Below are 21,018 nucleotides of genomic sequence, written 5' to 3' on the forward strand. Positions count from 1 at the left end.
AGACTGCCATTCAAAGGTAGAGCCGATAACTTGACCTTGATCTAATTCAAGTAGTGGGGTGTGAAGCAGAATCACACAGGCCATACTTGAATTAGGCAAGAGTCGATAACTAGCTTATACCAGAGCCGCAGTGGGGGTCGACCGGATCGATGCAGCCATACGAACAGAGGTATAAACCATGACGATACTTACAACAAGCAGTGGAGGTTTATCGGATCAATGCAGCCATACTTGCTGAAGAACTCACCGAGATCTACTCTACTCCTACTCCTAAGGGGTGGCCGGAGCCAAAAAAAAGTAATTGACTTATATTTGATTGATTGGTTGTTTCTTACAATAGCTGGGGTTTGGTATTTATACCCGGAGCCTAAACATGAATCCTATTTGAGCACAATTTGTTACAGACTTTGGCATAAAAATGAAAATATTCCTAATTTAAGATAACTTAGACTCTAATCTTTCCCTTTTTGTAGAGTCCAACATGTTTTTGTCCTGGCGTTGATCATAGCCTTGTCATTATCTGTTGGCACTGTCCGAAGAAAGCCGATTCCTAGATTTCACGTCTGAATCAGTTGTTTCTAATCCATCCACAACTGATCCCTTGATGATACGATCCTAGGAGCTTCTGGGTCTTTGTGACTCTCCTTCCAAATTTTGGTGTAAACATGGGAGTATAGGCAATCTCGAACCAACCGTCAGTCTATCCATGCTCAAGATGCATATCATCATAACAACATGGATCAGCGCTTAAAAAACAAAAGTGTTCATGATCGGTTGGGAAAAAGAGTCATTGGACTGGACTGGGCTGATCATGAAGAGGAAGGCACTAAAAGAAGATACACGTGGCAGGAAGGCTAGTGGTGCCCAGGAGATTTGACGAGAAGCCAAAAGAGGAGGGTGTAGCGCCTAAGGAACAGAGAGATGGAACAAGCTCAGGCACCTAGTAAAACTCAAGTATGGCATACCAAGAAGATGGCTGATAAGAAGCAACTATCGGCTAATATCCAAATGGCTTTTCTATTACCATCAGAATTCAGAGCTCCGACAGATCAAGAAGTTTATTCAGACTTCGATGAGTAAGAGTATGAAGAGATGGTTGTCAAGTTAACAGTTGTGCAGCAAGCAATATTTGATAAGCCAGTCAAGCATCGGCATTTAAAGGTTTTATATACAAAAGGTTTTGTTGATGGGAAGCCGATGAACAAGATGTTGGTGGATGGAGGTGCTTCTATCAATCTTATGCCATACACCACTTTCTGTAAGCTTAGCAAGGGACTAGGAGATTTGCTTGAGACCGACATGATGCTTAGAGACTTCAGAGGAAATACATCCAAGACCTGGGGGCAATAAACGTTGAACTGACAATCAGGAGTAAAACTCTGCTCATCACGTTCTTTGTCATTGATGGGAAAGGATCATACAGTTTACTCCTCGGTCGTGATTGGATTCATGCAAATTGCTGCATACCCTCGACCATGCATTAGTGTTTGATTCAATGGCATGGAGATGATGTCGAACTGGTTCGTGTTGATGAGTCCATAAGCATCACAATAGTCAATCCAGTCTTTTGGGAACTAGGAGATTTCGAGTGTTTTTCTGGCAAGTCATGGTAAGGAGGCTTCATCAAGATCAGCAATGAAAGCCAATAGCCGATGCAAGCGATCGGCTCTGAGAGTTTATTTTAGTAAAAAAGGTTACAGCTTCATATCAGCCATTGGAATAAAGGAAAACAAGTATTAGTTATGAGGTTTAGGCCAATGTATGAATGCTAGATAAGGTGGCAAATTCGGAGTTAATGGATTTGAAGAAGTTATGTTTCACTTAACAGGATGTTCAACCTAGGTTGATTGCTCGTTTGACTTTTGATGTGAAAGTTTCTATGGTACGTTATCCTAACACCTAGGCAACATTCGATAGCCGATTCATTCTCGGCTCTAATAGTCAGTACCAGAAGGGTATCACCTCTAGTTCAAAAAATAAAGATCTTCGAAGGCATAAAAGCTGATACGATGCATATCGTCTCAAGAGCAAAAAAACAAAAAGAGCAAGAGACATTCACAGTCATGCACGAAGCCATCACATTGAAACATATTCATGAAAGAACAAGAGTTGGTGTTCATCAGATTACCCTAAGCACAGACTAACCAAAGACCTTATTCACCACATCCTGAGCCGATGTGATGTCTACTATGGCCTCCACTACCATGATGAATTCTTCAAGTAGGTCCTCGTGCTCCTCAGGGCCGTCGCCCATTGGGAAACCTATTTCTATGGTGTAAAGCTCGTACCTAGTTTGGACTTGTGCTGCGGTCAACGCCACCGCCGCACCATGACGAACGCCATGGTGGGCGATCTCCTGAACGCGAACCGGGACGTCTTGGAGACGAGTGTCGATGGAGGAACCCCAGGCATTGACAGTGTCTATGGCCGTGTTCGCCATCAGTTGGAGAGATTCCAACTGTGCTGTCAGGGCTAACAATCACGAGAACAAGAAGACGGTCAAGATGAAGATAATGGAAGTCAGAGTAAAAAGCCTTCATGGGATTCATCTTACCTGCCACCATGGCGTCGGATTCGGCCAGCCATGCTTGGACGGTGCTGGCCTCCTCCTCAGCTACGTGAAGGGCGGCCTGAGAAACCCTGAGGCGAATCTCCAATTGGCCATTCTCCCAAGTCGCCTCAGAATAATGATTCTGGGCCATCCTCCACTCATGAAGGTAGTGCCAGGCGTCATCTCCATTATAGGAGTTGGAGGAATCCGACGACGAAGCTGGGATGGAAGATGCGGCGTTAGAAGGCCCACCATCCCTTGAGAGAGGACGAAGGCTATCATTCACAACAAACCTGCAGGTGTGTCAAAACTATTCATCATCATGAACAAGAAATGTTGATCTCACCTCATGCGTCGGAGATGTTGGTTCATTGGCATACTCTCCTTCGGGATTTCCTCCGCCGCGCGCTTACCTTGGTTATCTTCGCCGGCCATGAAAGAACGATTGGATCTACGAAGGGGAGAAAGAGAACCACTATAGGGTTTCGACAGGCGGAGAAGAGCGGAGAAATAGTTGCGAGTAAGGATGTATTCGAGGCTAAAACCACCAACTGGTATTTGAAGACCTGAAGCGAAGGGACGGGCGCCTCGAGACATGTAAAAGGCAACAACAATTAATGGAAGGTGAAGCGCCACTTCACTAATGCCAACGGAAATACAGCACTGAGCAACTAAAAGGAAGGAAATCAAAGGGTTCTCTTAATAAAAGCCGTGTTTTGAGACTTGGTTAAACCAAAGGCCTGGATCGGCTATATCAAATTGGCTCTTTAGCCGAAGAAGGAAGCATGAGTAAACAATGGAGAATATGATCCATCCTCAACAGTTTGCTATCTTGGCCAGTCTTTTGGAACCATCACTCAAGTACTCATAAGGTTGCATTGATCCAGTAGTTCTAAGGCCGGTCAACATGTATACATCGGCTAGGGTAATGGTCATCGAACCATGGCCAAAAATGAAAGCATTTAGAGCATTGGACCAAAAATAAGAAGCAGAGATAAGGAGTGAATCGTTTCTCTCCATTTTGGACAACAAAAGTGTTAGACACTGGTTTAGATCATAAAGCTCCCAATCTCCACCCTTCTTCACGGATACCCTACAAAACCAGTCTCTCCAACCCTTAGGCGCTTTAGGCTAGTTTCTGAAGGGAGTTTTGTTCCAAGAAGACAAGTCCACTATGGACCTTTTAAAAGGGGTCTGGTGGGTTTCTTGGCAAATAAAATCAGATGGATCAGGGTCTCCCATCGTCCCAAGGAAGTAAGCATTAGGGACAACAACCGATGGAATCAAGATCTCGTTCTTCATTTCCTAGAAATCGGATAAAATAAATTCAAAAGGGGCAGAAATACGGGGTGATGGCCGACACCTGGAGAACGAAAGCTAGAAACATACCTTAGGAACATGATCATAGGTTGCCATCACAGTCAGAGCAAGTTCAGATCTAGCAAAGATGGCTCGAATAAACGGTTTGATGGAACGACGAATTTGCTAGGGTTTGGGTCCCCGGTAACGATAGCGTCGACTGTTGAAGTTGGCTAAAGAAAAGAGGGGAAAATAAAAAGGCTAAGTGCGTCGAAAGAGGCACTATTGATGTTATGTGAGGCTCAGGCTGAAAAGTTAGGAGTTATGCGTATTTCTCGGATAAGGACGGTTGCGGCACGGTAAACCGATGAGTCAGAATTTTGGGATAAAACCATTTTATCCCAAAATTGGGGGGCATGTGTTTACACCAAAATTTGGGAGAAAGAACGTGAGAACTCATAGGCTTTCAAGGTTGTGCTAGTCTAGAAAGATCGATGTCAGCCGATTCAAATACAACTCTAGAATCGGATATATATTAGGGTGACGTCAGCAGACAGCAATGATGAACTACAGTTGGCACCAGGAAATTACATGTCGGACTCTACAAAAAAGGAAAAATTAGAGTCCAAGTTATCTTAAATTAGGAATGTTTTCATTTTATGCCAAAGGTTGTAAATCGTGCTCGGGTAGGACTCGTGTTTAGGCTCCGAGTATAAATACCAAACCTCGGCTATTGTAAAGAGATCAACCAATCAATCAAACATAAGTCAATTACTTTTTTGGCTCCGGCCACCCCTTAGGAGTAGGAGTAGAGTAGATCTCGGTGAGTTCTTCGGCAAGTATGGCTGTATCGATCCAGTCGACCTCCACTGCTTGTTGTAAGTACCGTCATGGTTTATACCTCTGTTCGTATGGCTGCATCGATCCAGTTGACCCCCACTGCGGCTCTGGTATAAGCTAGTTATCGACTCTTGCCTAATTCAAGTATGGCCTATGTGATTCTGCCCCACACCCCACTGCTTGAATTGGATCAAGGTCAAGTTATTGGCTCTATCTTAGAGTGGCAGTCTTTGGTAGATTCATTAAGTTACCAATATTGCTTATTGCTTTTATTGTTTATCTAATTACAGTAATATCACTCTGGCCGATTGAGATTGATCTGGATCGGCCTCGTATCTTGTTTAACACATCGTTTGCTAATCTAAAATTGATCTAATCTACATCTTAAATGATGAGTTATGTTTTTATCGGCTGTTTTGCGTCAATCTTAATCGTGCATAGCGTGCGGTTAAGGCATGTTCGATCTTGAGTAGATCTATCAGTTAGCGAGAACCGTTCCATGGCCTGTCATCATGGCCTGTGGGATTCTACCTCTCACCCCACTATTGGCACTGTGGAGTGGGGATCGTTGGTTGGTTGACCCGTTCCTGGGGAGGCATGACCTTAACTGTGCGCTATGCCTGAATCGGCTGTTTAGCCGATATCGAATGCTTTCACGAACTATTCACATTACGAGATCATTCAAGTAGAGATGAGTTGAAAGATATGTTAGCCCCGTGATCTTGTTATTGTATTACGGCCTGCATGATTCTGCCTCATGCCCCACTGATATTAGTAATGAGTTAGGATCATCGAGTCTATTGTTGTTTCTATGGCCTGCATGATTCTGCCTCATGCCCCACTGGTCATGGCGATAGATGAGATTTATTCATTAGATTTATCTTTATTAAATGATTAAGTGATGTTGAATTATTTCTTTATATAAAAAGGAGTTCGGTTACTCGTAATCATTAGCTCAGCATGGACCGATCATCATTAATATCTTATTGCCATTGATTAATATTCATTTAAATGATGTTTATCCTGAATGATAACCGATTCTTTTCATACGACCCCATGAGCTCTAACTGACTTATTCTCATGAATATACTGGAATCGGCTATTTAGCTGATTTCCTTTCATATCAGCTCTCACAGCCGTACATTCGGGACTGTCTGGTAACAACGGTAAGTTTCGCCCTTAATTACTGATGAACTTTCTCTCCTTGTTAATTGTAGGGTCAAATTGACTGGCACGCCTTGAGAGGATTGCGCAGGATCGACCACCCCTACGCTGAAGCTAGGCGGATCTGCTCCATCGAGCAGACCCTTCCGGCTTGCTGCGTGTGTCCTCGGCATGGGGCGAAATTCTGTGTCGACGGTTATTCTTGCTTCCAACTTACCTTTAAGCCTGCATGTCCTTGGAGTCTTTTCTTTTAGTTGGGTAAGACTTGTTGAGTACCCTCAAGTACTCAGGGTTTATTAACCCCTGTTGCAGGATCTGACTTGTGCTGCTAATTGAGGTCATGTCGGTGGGCACGACATGATCTGACATTCTCTCCTACCTTAGGTGTTTCGCCTAAGTTGCTTCCGCAATTCTACACATCATTGAAAGTTTAAGTTAAGTTTTACTTGAACATGTTTTGTAAACTAATGTTATAAATCTTCCGCACTCTGATGTATGATATTTTTGTACCAAATATTATAATGTTGTGGTAACTCCATGTTGATCATGTATGAGCTGTAAAATGTGGATGATTTAAGGTTCCCCGAGGACACCCAACAGACTATCCGAGTTATCTGGCTCTCATGTGCAGCAGTCAGAAGTCTTAAGGACAATGACAGGTGCATGTGGGCCATATAAATTGGGTAGTTCTACCACAGATCTCTTCGGTTGGGAACCATAGATCTCGTCAGGAGCCCCCGAGCCCTTTGTGGCAATACTTTCTCATGATGGCGACGAAGGGTTGAGTTCGATCTTTCAGTGACCGAACTAGCCACGGTGGGGATGGCTTCCGCTGATGAGAGTGTGACACCCTTCATGGAGCTCTTTCCCCGGTGTGATGGGGGTGCCTGGCTATCGAGGCAGGGCGATGGTGGTGTTGACCCCTGTTTCGGTCCTATGTCGCATAGGTCAACGGTCCGAGCAAGGGTTTGGTGAACTCGTCTAGGAGTTACCAACTTTAGTCTCGGGGGCACCCTTCTTTTTGGTAAGAGCCTGCTGTGGGTCGGGTGATCAAGAGCGTCTGGGCTTTGGCTTAGGGCCACCTGATCACCCAGCGCACCACGCCCTTTTGGGTGCTTCGGAGAGTTGGTTGGTTTTGGGGGTGTGCTGCCCGAGCACCCGTCGATCAGGGGGTCGGGTAGCTCCATCTGGGGAGTCGGCGTAGCCCCCGAGGCCACCATGGGGCCTCCTTGTCAGCGGGTGTGGCGGCTTCTGGGAATGTCTCGTCGGCTAATGCTTTGTGTAGGCGGTTGATGGCGCCTGGGGTGTCACGCCCGATGGAGGGGTTATGGCATGCTCTCCCACGCCATCCCACTTCGTCTTGGAGATGGGACGTCGGGCCTTGTGGACTAGGTCTAGCGAAGGAGGAGCCGTAGCACTTGGCGTGCATGGATCCAGGCCGTTGATGGTGGCCGGTAGGCCCGAGGGGAGTCGGATCCCCTCAAGTCCCATGAGGAGGCGTGCGCGGAGTGGGCAGCGCACGTGGCGGAAAGTGGAGCGGGGACTTGACTCGTTGTCAGCGTCCTCCTGGCTCCACTTTTACTGTGCGGCCTCCATCACGAAACCACCCTGGGATGCATTGCGGGGATTGAAAGGACACCTGGCTGGTTCTTTGGGGCCTCTTTTATCCGTCGATTGCTGATCGGAGGGCCCAAAGACGCTTGCCGCACATCGACTAGGACTATAAAAGGGGAGTCTCGGGGATGTGGCGCCTTCTATCACCCCTCTAGCTCCTTCTCTTCTTCGTCTCAGATCCAACTCCTAGAATCCAACTCGGCGACGGCAGCGGCGGTGATGGCGGCGCTAGGGCTTGGTGTGGCGCGGCGTCGATTCGACGACTGCTGCATAGAACGGGACAAGGAGAGTGGCGCGGTGTGGGCTCAGCTGTTATGGAGCGGAAACAACTTGGGGCGCAAGGCAAGGGAGGAGGCGTGGCGGTCGCGGACTCCGGGGCGGCGCAGAGTCTGACGGCGGCGGCAGTCCCGACGCAAGAGGAAGGAGAAGGCGGCTGACAACTGGGGCCCGGCTGACAGCGGCACAAGGCACGGGAGAGAGGAACGGCGCGGGTGACGCGGGTCGCTGTTGGGCCTGTTCTGCCCTGTATATACTGAGATATTCCGTTGTTGCTAACAGGAACTGAATAAAGTTCCATTTGGATTCTTTCTTTCTTCGAAGTTTCTGTTGTGCACTTCTAGATAGAATCACACGCACCAGGCCTTCTATTTTGCTATATTTTTGGGAGCTTACACGATGACAGATGTTCCAAAAGTTTTACTGGCCACAAATGGTTAATGTATACATTGCAAATCAGTTGATTCTTGTGTTGGGTGAATGAATATTCGAGCCCACAGTTTGCAATCTGCAGTGCAGTTTTGCTTTGGGAAGAACTGGATTGTCTGAATGTTTGAAACAGCTGAGTGTCTTGCATTATTGTGGTGAACTGTCATGGAATTCGTACGAACTGATAACATTTGTTCATTCTGAGAATACAATTTCTTCTGGTTCCTATACATGCGTAGCCAATCCAATCATGCAGTCTAGTCTACTTTAGGGCGCGTTTAGTTCCCCTCAAAGTTGGCGCCGCCAAAATTCCAAGGGCACTGTAGCGCACTGTAGTATTTCGTTTTTATTTGATAATAATTGTCCAATCATTGACTAATTAGGCTCAAAATGTTCGTCTCGCAAAGTACAACCAAACTGTACAATTAGTTTTTGATTTCGTTAACATTTAGTACTCCATACATATACCGTAAGTTTGATATGACGGAAAATCTTCTTTTTACATAGTGCCAAAGTTTGGATTCTGGAGTAACTAAACAAGGGCTTACATGCCATTAGTGGCAAAAGATCTGGCACAAGGTGTCTCTTCTCTCTTCCCAAACTCTGACGCTTCAAAACTTTGTAATTTTGTTGCTGTTCGGTGATGAAATTTGGTTCGGCAGTTGTGGAGAAAGATAGCTGAGTACTGTAATAATCAAACATGTAGTGCATACAAGTGAGCATCTAATTTTTTTTTTTTTTCCATTCAGGAAATAGCACTTCGCCGTCTTCTTGTTGTTGCTCTTAAGCATGACATTCTCCTGGCATAATGCTCATTCAGATAGCAAGTAGGGCATACCTCCAACAGCACTTTTTCTGCATGTAAAACGTGGGAAGCAGCCATCGCACAAGATTGAAAAGGATAAATGTTGCACTGTCTAACAATTTTGACCAAACATGACAACGTACTTGCTAATTTTAAAGGGAAAATAATTGCACAGAAATAGGCATTGAAATATATGGCAACCGGCAACGAGAGCAGTGCCACAGGACTGCATCAAGCACTGTAAATTACATGCTAAGTCATTTTACTAAAGAACATTGAAGAGCAATATTTATTGTAGAAAAACTGAGAGGCGTCAGACACATAAGAAAATATGCAATATCAAGAACCGCTTTTATCAGCTATAGTAGCAAACCTACATATCAGTAGTGAACAAAATATTGCAATCTTGGTGCAATTCAATAACAGCAGTTGACGGAAGTACTACTTCCACTAGTATTCCCTCATGTTTGATTCGTTTTAAGGGTCAGGCACATAAACGAGCCTATTCAAAGGCTAAAGAATAAACCTGCAAACGAATCCTATCAATGCAAGTGATTCGTGCACTGTATTATTTAGCTGAAGAAACTAAGCTTTGTTTCTCCTCATCAAACTCTTTGCTATCACTGCCCCCCTTAGGTTGTTCGGGTACCAGCTCACGCTTCGCTACACTGTTTCCTTTCACTGTAACAGATTGCTGATAGAGTACTCCACCGACAATAGTGAACAGTAAGCAAGCCAAACCGGATGCAGTTGCATGCTTGTCCCAGATCATGACATTGATAGCCACGGTGAGGAACTTATTCACAACCCCGGTGACGGTAAATGCGGTTGCTGATACAGCTCTTCTCGCTGCAAAACCAAAGAAACTAATGAGCAACCCAAACAAGCATGACAACGCCACTGCTACAAAGGCGTCCAGGTGAAACCAGCCTTCGCCCCTTGATTCCATCGCTGCAAAGACTGACTTGTGCTCCCCTGTAAGGAACCAAAAGATCGGGGCCAGCATCAAGGAAAGAAGGTTGTTGTAAAGCACAAAGCCCCAGGTGTTGAGCCCCAGGTTTGTCACAATGTGCTTGATGTACACCATTTCAGTTGTTATGGTCACCAGATATGCAAGCGCCCATGAGTATGCTGTGAGGCTGAATGCTGAATCTGTCATCACATAGCCAACTGCTCCTCCCAAGATGACCACAAGGGATAGGAATGTGAACTTTGAAGGACATGGTTGCTTCCGGAAAGTTGTGTCGGCAATAGCAACCAAAAGCGGGGTCAAGGATCTGAAAACTATGAACGTATCTACATTGGCATGGCAGAGGAGATTTGTGTTGGTGAATATGGCTAGGTAGAAGACAAGAGCAGCCGGTGCAAACTTTTTTGCAGTCTCCAAGTTGAAGGAGTCATGGGTGAGAAAGCCTAGCTTTCCAAGGATCCAAACACCAGCGGCAGATGTCAAGTACTGTAGAGCAGTTAGGAGGCCAGGGTAACCAAACTTTGTCACGGCATATTTGTTGATGATTGAGAGCAAACTCGAGCACAGAGCATACCCAACCACGAGGCTGCTTGTAGCGTAATACTGCTTTGCCATCAGAGCAGAATGTTCACCTGCAATAGGTTCAGCGTTAGCAAAGCATTCAAATAGCAAACTAATGCTTAAACTATAAGAATTTATTTACTAGAATGTCCAACTACTCAGCAGTCTGTTTTGCTTCTGAAATAAAATAAAGCAAGACTAGGCGCATAACAATGAAACACGCACATTTTGTTGAATTGCTAACTGGTTACTACAAAAATTTCAAGATACCAACATCATCAACGTGGAGAATTGGAATGGTCAACAGAATGCCAGATTTCAAGTAATTTCTCATAGATTTCAGACAATTTATCAATAGATCTATAAACCAGGTTAATTGCCGCTGCTTGTAACACAAGATTACAACTCATACCGCATTAGAGCAGAGATGATTGATACACCATACTTTACTAGCTCCTTAGAGCAGTAGAATTTACTTAAACTATTGGCCGGAGTAAGGTGTAACGCTCCAATTTGGACAGGAAAGAGAAGTAATTCGAGAACATCAACTCAGTGGCTGCACAGCTGAGGCCAAGGATTTTAGCAATATCTCACTACCTTCTTTCTTTTTTTTTTTTGGTTTAGAGATTGCATTCTCAGATGTGTGTAGTATGTCCATCTGAATAGAATTATGTGCGTACGAATACTAACACCGACAAATCTTGCAATGTAGAAACGACACCCCAGTAGCTGATATATCGTTTCGCTCACCAGGCAGTAAAAGCTCCAAAATGCAATGAACAAATCGCCGCTTCATATCACAAAGCTCAACAGCAAGGAAAACAACCCAAGTAATCAGGCGACGGGTTTCAACGACCGAGTCCACACCGGACAAAGATTTCAACAAGCGGAGGCTACTGATAACTGATTGGGCAAATATTGGCGCTCGAATCACGCGGCCAATCAGCTACCAAGCACCAACTGACTGTATCAGGATAGGTTTGGGCCCAAATCCCAATTTGCCTGATTTCTGCAGATTTTCTAGGATGCGTGTTGCCAAGAAAAGGAAAAAAGGAAACGAAAACTGAAAAAGGCAGCGCATGCCTTCAGATCCTGGAGGACCGAGTACGACCGTCCCAAGAGACGATCTGACGAACGGAGCGGGGAGAAGGAACGAGGGAGGGGAGTGAGCGAGGCGTACTGGGGCAGGCGCAGCCGCATTCCGTCCGCCGCCGGCGTGGGGCTCCTCCGGGCTTCTGCAATGCCTGGCTCTGCGAGTGCTGTGTGGTGTCTGGTGTGGCCTGGGATGGGAGCTGATTGGTTTATATGTGAACGTGACTTGAGGAGAAGGAAGAAGCTTCAAATCCAAACCAATTAAAAAAAAAGTTGAATGTACATCATCACAAGGACTTAATACATGAAAGCGATCTACTCTGTGCCTGGACCTATCCGTTGATAATTCTGTATACCTGTTTCTTGCACGCAATTACTCCTTTTGATCCAAATTAAATACGTAGACGTCGATAGACAAAATTTTGGTATTACCTTCCTCTTGCTGAATATGAGAATTATCACTAGCCGTAAGAGTATACCTTCCTCTTAATGAATCACGCGCATGATTGCACGTTCGCGAAAAAAAGCTATAAGAGTATACAAGCAAACATGCACATATGCAGGGTTCACTTGTTTTAACATTTATTGGTATTGGACGTACAAACACTTATGTTTCTAACTCGTACGATTAGAACGGTTAGTCCAAGTCAAAAGCAGAGTAGATGAGACTTGAGGACACTTCATCAGGAAATAAAAAAGACAGACGAAATAAATCACTTCACTCTTTAATCCACCTAAAGGATGGTTTGCACAGCTTCATATCTACCTCAATCCACACGCGTGTTGAGTGGATTGGAATGGAATTTAAAATAACTTACATCCTAATCCACCTCAATACATGTTGATTAAAATGAATACGAGAGAATCCAAACAAGCCCTAAATATCGTGTAGGCAGTACTAGAGTATCATGGATTTTTTTTTAATAATCGACGTGGAGTACTCATCGGGTCAAAAGTATCTTCGTTAAAGTAAACTCTACATGAGTAACTATAAATTAGATTCATATGTCAACAATGCTTTGGCACTATACCTATTGTTCTACTAAACCAACAATTAAATGCTAACTTGGAAGATTAAGTTAAAATGAAGAGTTAATTTCACATAATTATAACTGTTAGCACGTAATCACCAAGGAACTACAACTTTCGATATTAGTTTCATATTTCATATACCCACACCTACTTGTGTCCTTAATCCATAGGACTAGCATTTTTGCATGGGCCCACTTGTTAGCCACACAATACTAAAGGCCTATTTGGAACTATGAAATGCAAAACAGAGGAAAGAGAGAGGAATAGGAAAATTGCAAAACAGAGGAAAGAGAGAAAACATATTAATAGAAAACTAAGTGTAGGTAGAAAATAGAGGACCAAAAAAGCACAAGAATTTTATAGGAATGAGTACTTAGAACCCATGAATATAAGTACATGTTTATTCCTTCCTTGTAGTGAATAAGGACTTGCTCATCCCTTCCTCCCTCCATTCACATGTTGCAAGAGCACGAAGTGAATGATCATGTAGGAAAGAGTCTTTTCATAGGAAACAAAAACTGCATTCCTTCATTACGAACATTATGTGATGTAAGCAAACATAGGAGTCAGGTTCCTTCGAAATATTTATAAAAATCTTCCAATTCAAACAAGTCCTAAATATGAGTCCATACTTTGTAACTTTGTAATTCCTAAATAAAAGCTATAACTATGTTCTCTCTTCCACGTACATAATATATAGTACTATAATATAAGCACATATGTTGACACCGTTCTCACGGATCAAGCAAGAAAAGTCGAAAGATATGATGCTTCCTCCCCAATTCACAACTAGTACTGTCTACCTTAAAGGACGAACGACTGTTACTCCTTTTGAGCGCTGACTATGACTAATCCAATTTACGGATCAGGGCCTCATTGATCGCAATGACCTCGGTACACGTGAGTCTGAAAAACTTTACATTGCAGCTTCCTTTCCCGTTGAAAACTGAACAAGTGGCAGCATAGAACTTCGAGCTAATACCATTGACTATGTTCGCTTCTTTTATAATCCGTCTTTTTCAGCTTGTTTTTTTTTTCAACCGAAACGGTATTTTTCTGTCACAACAAATCAGCCTGTTTTTTTTAGTAAAGCGAACAAAGCCATTGACTATTTTCTCATACATACAGTACATAAAGAACATTTTTTGAATACTCGTACTTGGATCTGAGATCGAGACTGCAGCCCTACGCAACTTGAGTTAACAGCAGCTTTGATTTAAAGCAAGTCAGATCACGTGAAATGCTTTATTAGAAAAAAAAATTGAAAATTATAACACCATCATCACCCTATTAGTTTTTCTCTACGGTATAAACTAAAACATCATACCAAACCAATCACTCTCCACTCCACTATCTCCCTCTCCCTTTCCCCCTGGGACCAGGTATCAATTTGACTGTGCGACAAAGTAGTACCTTTGAGCATTTTCTTTTGAGAACAATGTAAAATTGGTTTTCCTACTAGGAAAAGTTAGCTTGATAGTCACCCAAAATTCTAATTATAAAAATACTGGTAAACTAATTCTGGTTCACAGAGTTGGAAAACAAGTACCAGTAATTTCTAGAGCCGAGTGTTCCGCCGACCAGCGACCCCTGACCCAGATAACTCCAGACAACAGACATCCGAACTTGTGATTGTCAAGTCTGATTTCTAGTAATTTCCAAATGAATATGGATGGTTTATTAATAGGTCACATCAAATGAAAACAGACAAAACAAGAGTTCCAAGTTCAACTAGCTACACTTCAAACATTGTTCTTTATCAGCTAATCCTTTCCAGCCTGCCGAAAGCATAAGGGAATTAGGCCGATCGCTAGTGCTTGAAGATAATCAAAACAGCAGTGCAGTTATCCTTGCAACGCCTCTCGCGAACAGCTTCCTTCACAAGGCGGCGCACTACAAGTGTGGCTGATGAGGTCTCCTGCAGTATATGTAAATTGAATAAAATGCTGGTAAAAGAGCAGGACAGCTATGGGTGAAAAACAGAAAAAGAACTATTTCCTCCGTTCCAAATTATAAGTCGCTTTGACTTTTTCAGTTCATCCATTTTGCTATGTATCTAGACATATTATTATATCTAGACGCATAGCAAAATGAATGTACCAAAAAAGTCAAAGCGACATAATTTGGAACAGAGGGAGTAAGTTATAAGAAATAACTATCATCTATGTTCAAGTATGCCATTCAGGTTCCGTAATAAATAGCTAGTATGTAAAACACATGCTATGTAACACTGGGTAAACATTTTAACAAGTGAATTTAATATGAATTTGTCTAAATAGGGTTACAGATTCCCTAACAGTGTCTTCTGATTATAAGTCTAACTGGTTTTTAACATAGTAGATCTATTTCTTCTTAATATAATGATACGCAACTCTCCTGCATGTTTGAGAAAAAAAAAAGGACACATTATCTTGTAAATAGGGGGGAAATGCAACTACATATAGACTTTGAATCACTGGGAGAGAACCTTCAGCTGATTCTGAACAAATTCAACAGCATCGCCTGGTCCAAATACCTGGTTACACAGGTATAAAGCAAATCGAGTTCAGAAACAATAATTGGTACAGAACAGTCTAGAGGGAGGGAAATGAACATACTCCCCATAAGCCATCACACCCTAGAATGATGAAATGATCTTTCTTAGTAAGTTCAAAGGAGTGGACGTCTGGTGTTGCAATCAAACCAACCTGCATTCTTCTGAAGTTCAAACCAACAAATGCACATTGACAGGGAAAAGAAAATAATGCCAGCATTTTCCCCTTTACAGTATGGGCCTTTTAAGAGTGCACAAAAAATCATTCACTACAATAGGATAACCTTTCTTTTTGTCTAATAAAGCTGTACAGTCCACCATCACAGTGCACATAAATCAGCAAGTGAACCTCTTGTGCTAATACAAATGCATGACTCGTGTATGTCACAATTACCATAAAGATAATTGACAATTGTGATGATACAAGAAATTTTAGGTCTATGACAGATTTTCTTGTGTTTCCATCCACTCTGGTTCTTATTTGTGCATTTCTTTTTTGCAAAGGAACATCATATATTAGAAAAAATTAAATCGCAGTTTAAGAAACAGTAAATCAACTCAACCTATTTACAACTATGTAGCTTCAGGAACTTACATAACCAAACTCTTTAGTGGTTAAATCCTAGAAAAAAAATATTAGACCACCACGGCGGAACTAAGGCATTTTGCATGTAGCTCACCCAAATTCAAGCCAAGAGCAGGGTGTGCTGGTTTACATTACACATCCTCAACCCCCACCAACTAAGCTAACTTAGTTCCACATTATCGACTATAAAGGTTTCAAGCAGCAGTATTATTATTTCTTAATATTAGATACAATCAAAAAATCAGCAAAGCCCCATTTTTAGCATACACAGCAAAGGTCGTCAGACACTTCACTGGTTGATCTAGATCAACAGAGTACTTAGCCAGAAAATAGATATTGTGATCATTGCTGTACATTGCACCCCAAATGTACTTTATTTTCAGCATAAACCAATGCCTCGATTTATTATTAATGCTGAAATATTCAACTAAGTAACCAAACACCATATCTTTTCCAAATGAACAGATATAAAAGAGCAGACTTAAGTAGCGACCAAACAAACTTATATCAGCAAACCTTCTTAAACTGGCGATCACCGAAAGCTCTTGATACTTCAATACGACCTTGTAGTCTTCCATTAGAACCAACAGAACCTCCAGCCTTAATAACAGCACAAGGTTGAAGAGTTAATATCGGTATACAAATAAAAATCTAATTTCCAGAACCAAAAAGTTGAATTAATAGTAGTACATACCGAGACCATAACAGGGGGAACAAAATGAGACTGCAGAAAAAAATAATGAAAGGGCAACTCTTTTCAAAGCACGTGCCATGTACTACACAAGTCCTAGCAATAAAACTGAGTGATAGAATATAGGTGCGTATGCACGGAATGGATACACATTCATCTCCAACTGTTAACAGTCTTGAAATTAAATAATGAAAAGATGATCAGCATGATAAGAGGATTCAGTGCTTCAGTTAATCTCTACTATAGTCAAACTAGATACAAACGATATGATAACGTAAAATGGATACAGCACAATTACTAAGTTGGGATTAGGGAGTTGGTGACAACAAATGACAGTACATATAACAGAAATTGTTTAAGTTCCTTATGGAACTGAACTTAAGTCAGCAAGGAAAAGTGAAAAAGAAACGAATCTGACCACATAAAACATATTACCTTTTGGATTCGGGAGCGCTCCTGTGGAAAGATGGCTTTATGTTCTCTTGTCAAAACGATAGCCTTTAGTTGACTTTTGGTCTCAGCAACCACACCTTCACCCTCAGTTGAAATAGAACGAGCCAATACTGCTTTAGCATCTCCAGCATTCGCAACCACAACCTAGATTTTTTAAGACAACAGGAAATATTGTTAAATGGGTTTCACTTTGATTTGATTTCACACTTCCAATATGTAAATAAAAAAGGCATGCCAATCATATGAAATTACTTAGCACTCAAGTACTAAATGTATCATGCCATGTCATCTAGTTTCTTACACATAAGAAACCAATATGTGAATTATGACGTTTGCAGATGAACTTATAGCAGATAACATTGGGGATGGCAAACATTAAGGAAAGCATGCGTACGATAAAACACATCATGCCCCCAGTGAAGAAATTTCCAGCTTTTCCAACTCAGAATGGAAATTAAACATACATATTTACTGAAGAAAGAAATAATGGCATAAAAAAGTCCCCAATATTTCTAAAAGACAAGACAAAAAAATCCCAAGATCCAAACTTTTCCTGGGTACTTTTTACTGACCGTCTGTCCCAGAATCCAAACACATACAGCTGTCGCACCATCTTGCCAATTTCCTACAGATGTGAATGTGATAATAGGATATGAGTATTCATAGTCTCAACACAAACGCAACCTAAAGGAAACCACTGGAATCTAGACAGAAGTGTTTTTTAACACACCAATTTTCTTTGCAACACACAACACGTACTAGACACAGTTGTCTCTTACAGGTTACCGCACCATCGTAACAATGCACCCACGATGTCTCATTACTAAAGGAGGTTATATATGACCTTAGGATGTATCTACACAGTACACTTCTCGGTAATATGTCACAGCCTACAAGAAGGTAATTCTGAAGAATACTAAATAAATCAGCAAACATGCTAGCCTTGCCAGGTACTGTTACTATCATGTATGTAGTCACTATACTAGGCCCAAGATCTACTGGCATAGAAAATCTATATAATAAGTGCCCATATAGTGTAGCACACAGTAGGTATTGCAGATGAACAAAAAGAACTGTTTCTTACCTTTAGTACTTTCTTGCAGTAAAGATTCATCAGTTCTACGGAAACCTGCAGATAGAAATAAGCATTAGAAAAATTACAAATTACCAATCCAAAACATTTAATTGACACTGTAAGAAGAAAATAGGAGAGAGAAAAGCATCAATTTTGCACGTGAGAGACATTAGCTACAGAGTCAAAATGCTTACAAGAAAACAAAAAAATAGAGAGAATGTTTTAGAAGGGCAGGCCTGGTGCAGTGGTGAGAGCTGTCTCACTGAATCACCAGGTCGCGGGTTCGAAGCAGCCTCTACGCAGATTTTGCGGGGGGGGGGGAAGGCTTGCCTCGGTTTTTCCCTTCCCCAGACCCCACTCATGTGGGAGCGTCCGGCACTGGGTCTGCCTTTTAATGTTTTAAATTTGATTTTGTTCCTCTTGAAAGCTTAACACAGCATACAAGATGGAAATCCCCATTTACAGTTTTCTAGAAATTATGTGTTATACTCTAGAATGCCAGCTAGTGAAAGAAATTGTTAATTCTATCACAAGCTCATCACTGCAGCAGCATAATTTTCGGAAGGTCAAGTTTTTCTATTGTGTGAATGGTAGACTATGAAATCTGGAAGTATAAGAGCGAATCAAACATAAAATAGAACCCATTTGTAAAGTAAGATTCTGAAAACAGTAGAAGTAGAATCTTCTCTCTTACAGTACATCCTGAGACTAGTAGTGCCTAGACAAGCAAGGAGCAAGTAATAGTTAACTTTGATGCACTGAATACCTTCAATTACGGCCTTCTTTGCAGCTTTAACATCCATCTGCAAAATAATTGGGCAGTATTTAGATAACAGCAGAGCCTTTCAATTCTTTAACAAAGGTGAATCTAAAATAAACTGGGAATATCTTAATTATATGAGTGCTATGGAAAATCAACTAGCAAATCATGGAAATTTTGCATAACAGGACACTAACAAGAAAATGGGTAAACATAACAGGAACTATTTGTTCCTAAGCTATGGAAACTTGCAAAAAAAAATTGCCGATAAGAGAAGTTGAACATGGAAGAAAAGCATCACAACAACTAATGGAAACACTAAAAAGCAGCAGAAAAGGTAAACAGACCAACTCACGTGGTAATCCTGCAGCGATGACATTCTGATGCAAATGCTTCTGCACATAATCTGCCGCCAAGCGACCACCATGCCCATCATAAATCGCAAAATGTGCACACCTGCACCATCCAGCACACCTCAAACTACATGCATCAGAACAGCAATGCACGTGGGTACTTAACATGAACAGGAAAGATGATCACCTCAAACTTCCTGGGGATTCAGCATCACCATCAGGAAGCACCACCCAGGCGTCCTCCATAGTGTGCCTGCAACCCTTGTCCTCCGCCGCATCTGCCTCGACGGCAGTCAGTACCATCTTCTGCTCGCCCGAAACCTGAGAGTTTGCAGCGGCTTCCCCATCTGGAACGCATTTGTCCGATGGCACTTCGCTTTCCTTCTGGCAGGTTCTCCTAGCTTCAGCATCCATTTGCTGTGAAACACTAGCCTCTACACTGCCCCCCGTTTCAGAAGCAGTGTCGGTGCCTTTGAGGCGCTTGGATGTACAATCATCATCAGCGGAGCTGCCTTCACGCTTTTGATGAGCCATGTGATTATTTATTTACTGGGCCTAAAATCCAAACAGGGGGCGGAACTTAGTGAGGAGCCTATGCTCTGAAATTTCGCAACACAAAAATCTTTTTTTAGAAAAAAAAATATAAATCAACTGAAACATGCAGCACGGTCATAGGCGCATCCATTATAGGGCATGGTTTATCCGACAATTGTTTTTTGCTAGAAATCGAAGTTAGTGGGTATGTAATACACATATATAATATCCATGGAAATTGGGTCAGATCCGAATCCGAATACAAAGAGCTTACTTAGGGTTCCAGGTGCTCAATTTCGCAAAGAGGGAAGGGAAGGGAAGAGAAGGGGCGTACGCGTACCTGGTTGCTCTTCGCCGGCTAAGGGGGAGACCTGAGTAAGGGCGGCGCGGCCAGGAAGCAAGCGACGAGAGGGGGAGAGCAAGAAGGGCGAGGGAGGGCACGGCAATACGGATTACGGGAGAACATGGGACCCACATGTCAGGTTACTCAGCCGACTGGGCCACAGGAACACAGCCCATAGCTCACTACGGGCCTGGTTCCTGGCACTAAACGTCTAAAGCTGATGGACAGGCCCGAAACCTCACAGAACTACAGAAGAGTGTTTGGTTGGTTTGTATACGTGGATACAAGTAATCCTTGTGAACATTTTGCTAAAAAAAGTAATTCTTGTGAATATGTTGGGTCTTACTGGCGTCCGGACCCCGGTGCCTGCTACTCCACTCACGTGTGTCTGTGCGCATGTTGGAGCCTGCGCCCCCTCCGCGCCTCCCCGTCCCGATAACATAGCCCCATCTCGCTTCCCGCGCCGCCTTCGCTTTCAGCACGCGCATGCCACGTGGGACCGCATGCGCCCTAGTAAGTTTCCTCCACCGCCCCGAACGTCACCATCATCGGGAAGAGGAGTAGAGGCGCGGAGGATGCCTAGCCGGCGTCCAAAGGAGGAGAAGACACCGAGGCAACGCGAGGGAGATGCAATACCCGATTTACTTTTGAAACATCGAGATGCAACACTTGCAACATGATGAAACATCTGAAACATGCTTCTGAAACACTTGCAAAAACACTCGAAAACCATTGCAAAGCATACGCAATATCCAGATAAAACACTTATAACATATGTGTGAAACGTATGCAACATCTAAATAAAACACACTTGCAACATACATCTAAAAAATAGATGAAACATTGGAAACAGACCTTTGCAACATACATGTACAACCATTGCAACATATGCAACATCTCGATCTACTTTTGCAACATCCGCATGAAACAGTTGCAACATACCTATGAAACACCTGAAACACATGAAACATACGTTTGCAACATGCATTTTCAGTACATCGCATGGAGAACCGTCGGCGTGTGGAGTTAGTCGGAGGCAGCGGCCCGACGACGCTGG

The 21,018-nt window shown here is 42.8% G+C and overlaps 2 protein-coding genes across 3 annotated transcripts; both read right to left on the reverse strand.

Annotated features, from left to right (window-relative positions):
* Positions 1-8,772: 8,772 nt before the first annotated feature.
* Positions 8,773-11,827, reverse strand: LOC136551598 (GDP-fucose transporter 1-like). The gene is made up of 2 exons (XM_066543145.1): positions 11,690-11,827; positions 8,773-10,580 (listed from the first exon to the last, which is right to left on the reverse strand). Exon 2 carries the CDS (start codon positions 10,561-10,563, stop codon positions 9,547-9,549), a length of 1,017 nt encoding a protein of 338 aa, XP_066399242.1. The 5' UTR covers positions 10,564-10,580; positions 11,690-11,827; the 3' UTR covers positions 8,773-9,546.
* Positions 11,828-14,278: 2,451 nt separating this feature from the next.
* On the reverse strand, positions 14,279-20,071 carry LOC136551599 (probable protein phosphatase 2C 67). 2 transcript variants are annotated; one of them, XM_066543147.1, is made up of 11 exons: positions 19,959-20,071; positions 19,272-19,639; positions 19,079-19,187; positions 18,738-18,774; positions 17,981-18,025; positions 17,469-17,521; positions 16,879-17,040; positions 16,269-16,352; positions 15,231-15,320; positions 15,101-15,148; positions 14,279-14,551 (listed from the first exon to the last, which is right to left on the reverse strand). In XM_066543147.1, exons 2-11 carry the CDS (start codon positions 19,616-19,618, stop codon positions 14,444-14,446), a joined length of 1,083 nt encoding a protein of 360 aa, XP_066399244.1. In that variant the 5' UTR covers positions 19,619-19,639; positions 19,959-20,071; the 3' UTR covers positions 14,279-14,443. The 2 variants fall into 2 exon arrangements, with proteins under 2 accessions (XP_066399244.1, XP_066399243.1); XM_066543146.1 differs by lacking the exon at positions 15,231-15,320.
* Between the last annotated feature and the right edge of the window lie 947 nt (positions 20,072-21,018).

Source organism: Miscanthus floridulus, chromosome 4, assembly GCF_019320115.1.
Source record: "Miscanthus floridulus cultivar M001 chromosome 4, ASM1932011v1, whole genome shotgun sequence".
NCBI lineage: Eukaryota > Viridiplantae > Streptophyta > Magnoliopsida > Poales > Poaceae > Miscanthus > Miscanthus floridulus.